Genomic DNA, 2,488 nt, shown 5'->3' on the forward strand with positions numbered 1-2,488 from the left:
CAATTATTAAAATTGAGGAATGTTACACTATTCACCCCCTTGTTCCTTGCGGTCCTTGTATTGAATAACTTTACAAAATCGATTGTAAACTCGAGCCCTCTGCAAATTTTTAATTGAAACATGCTGAGTCGACTGAAGATGGTTCCAAGTCGTCAGCAACTTTTTGAAAGTTCCAGTTTTGCAAACATACTCGTACACTAGAAACTATACCTATTATTTCTCTCCTCAAAATGTCGAAGTTCTGAAAATTGAGATACGTATTTTCATTACCTACAATATTGCAATGAGGGGGAGAAATTAGAATTAGAAACATTCCAAAAACTAGAAAAATAAGGTAGGTATTGCGATCTTTTCAAATATTTTTTCGGCAGGACATAAGAAACGAAGCAAATGGTTCATTGCATTGTTATGACCATAAGTCAGGAAGGATTCCCCATTTTAGTTCTAGCAAATATGAACATTGATTCACTTCTGCAGTGCCCGGAAATACATTTCCTGCCCTATGAGTTAAAATAATGACTCCTGAAAAATGTCGGAGAAAAAACGTGAAAAAAAATGAAACATAAAACAAATAATGTTTTTTCGTAAAATTTTCAGTGGAAGATACGAGTTTAGATGCACCAACGATGATATTTTTCATATATTGCAGGATGAGTAATTATAATTTAAAAATAAAATTTCAATATCGCAAATCACAATCAGTCAACTGCGCTGAGCAATTTTAAAATGTCAAGACTAACTCGTCAGTATAATACTGGAGCTAATTGCGAATTTATGTTCTATTCCGAGTGTTTAAAATAATAGTAGATATGTACCTACATGATAATTTGTAGTGAACGTCGCTTCGTGTGAATTTATAGGCTATTCAACAGTGTTGAGAAATTGAACACCATCGATTAAAACATTGCCATCATAGAGAGTATCAAATTGTTCAATTAAAAAAAGGCAGAAAAACACCAAGCCAAGATGTCACCTGAAGAACCATTTTGTGGACAAACATTACTGACGATTGGAACATACTACAAGAGGAATATCAGCGGTTACATTGATTTGCCAACATGCATAATTGGTTTGATTTTCAATATACTCAACTTGGTGATATTCACAAGGAAAAGCATGCGCTCACAGATCAACCTGGTATTTGCAAACCTATCCTTGGTAGATTTGCTCACATTATTAACACTGATTCCAATTTCATGGCAACACATTACCGAACGCAATGTCAACGTTGATGGAGAAAGTAGTTACGGACAAGCACTATTTTTCATCGCCTGCCACGATTTTATGGCCACTTTTCACTTCATATCAGCATTCCTCACGGTGATGTTGGCCATATGGAGATACATAGCTGTGGTGCATCCCTTCACAGGATGGCCTCGATGCAATATGAAAACTACACGAAATGTGGTTGCTGCTGTTTACATAACGGGTATCTTGCTCAATATGCCGATGTATTTGTCCCGTGATATTTTCATCAACAGAGATAACAATACAATTACTTACGTACCTAGTTTCAAAAGAGATTCTATTCTCTTCACAACCGGATTCGCCATCAGAGGAGTGCTGCAGTACTTGCTGCCATCGGTTTTGCTGCCGATATTCAGTTTCAAGTGAGTAAATTATTATTAATCAAAATCAATAAATAGGTACATGTTGTTGAGTAGGTACCTACGTAATTACAAAATACGTACATATACCTATCTAATTTCGTCTGTGATTTTCAGACTGGTTGTGGTCCTAATGACGAGAAAAGAATCTCAAGAACAATCAACTCCATCTTCAAATGTACAGAATTACGCAAGAAAGCTCAACTTGAAACAACAAAGCGATCGATCAATCATCATATTGTTGATAGTAATAGTACTATTTTTTATTACAAAGGTTCCATCTGGAATACTCTACTTGATGTCCATAATTTATGATAGAACCATTCATAATCGTAAATGTTTTTTTGGTCTGAGAGCAATATTTAGTACATTGACGGTGATTAATATGTCAGTCACATTTGTGTTATATTACACCATGAGTCAAAATTTTAGAATCACTTTCAGATCCCTGTTCAAAAAGGATGATAGTTCATCTCTTAATGAAGATATGTAATGCGAAAAATTTTAGATAAAACTGAAGCATTGGCGTATTTTCCCGCATTTATACCATTATGTACGATAAACATAGCTCAAAATGACTAATTTTTCTGAATAGTTTTTATTTACCATACTAAACTAAGGTATTTGTACATTAGAACATTAATTTAAAAAAAATAAAATCTGGTTATTTCGTGTGACGCTACTTCAAACACATTTTACTAACAATCATCACGAATCACGATTCTGTAAAAAGGGTGAAAACCCTTCAATGTCAATATTTTATTCGAATTTTGATTTTTTTCAAAAGAAATGAGCCATAAACCCAACGTCAAATTTTTAAAAATTCACGAAAAATTGAACAACGAATTTTAGCACGTAAAATTTCTGCTGATCGTGTATTT

At 33.9% G+C, this 2,488-nt stretch overlaps 1 protein-coding gene across 1 annotated transcript; it reads left to right on the top strand.

Annotated features, from left to right (window-relative positions):
• Positions 1-712: 712 nt before the first annotated feature.
• LOC135834520 (G-protein coupled receptor dmsr-1-like) lies at positions 713-2,180 on the top strand. Its single transcript, XM_065348448.1, has 2 exons — positions 713-1,610; positions 1,725-2,180. The coding sequence occupies exons 1-2, from the start codon at positions 967-969 to the stop codon at positions 2,098-2,100; spliced, it is 1,020 nt and encodes a 339-aa protein (XP_065204520.1). The 5' UTR covers positions 713-966; the 3' UTR covers positions 2,101-2,180.
• Positions 2,181-2,488: the final 308 nt, after the last annotated feature.

Source organism: Planococcus citri, chromosome 2, assembly GCF_950023065.1.
Source record: "Planococcus citri chromosome 2, ihPlaCitr1.1, whole genome shotgun sequence".
Lineage (NCBI taxonomy): Eukaryota > Metazoa > Arthropoda > Insecta > Hemiptera > Pseudococcidae > Planococcus > Planococcus citri.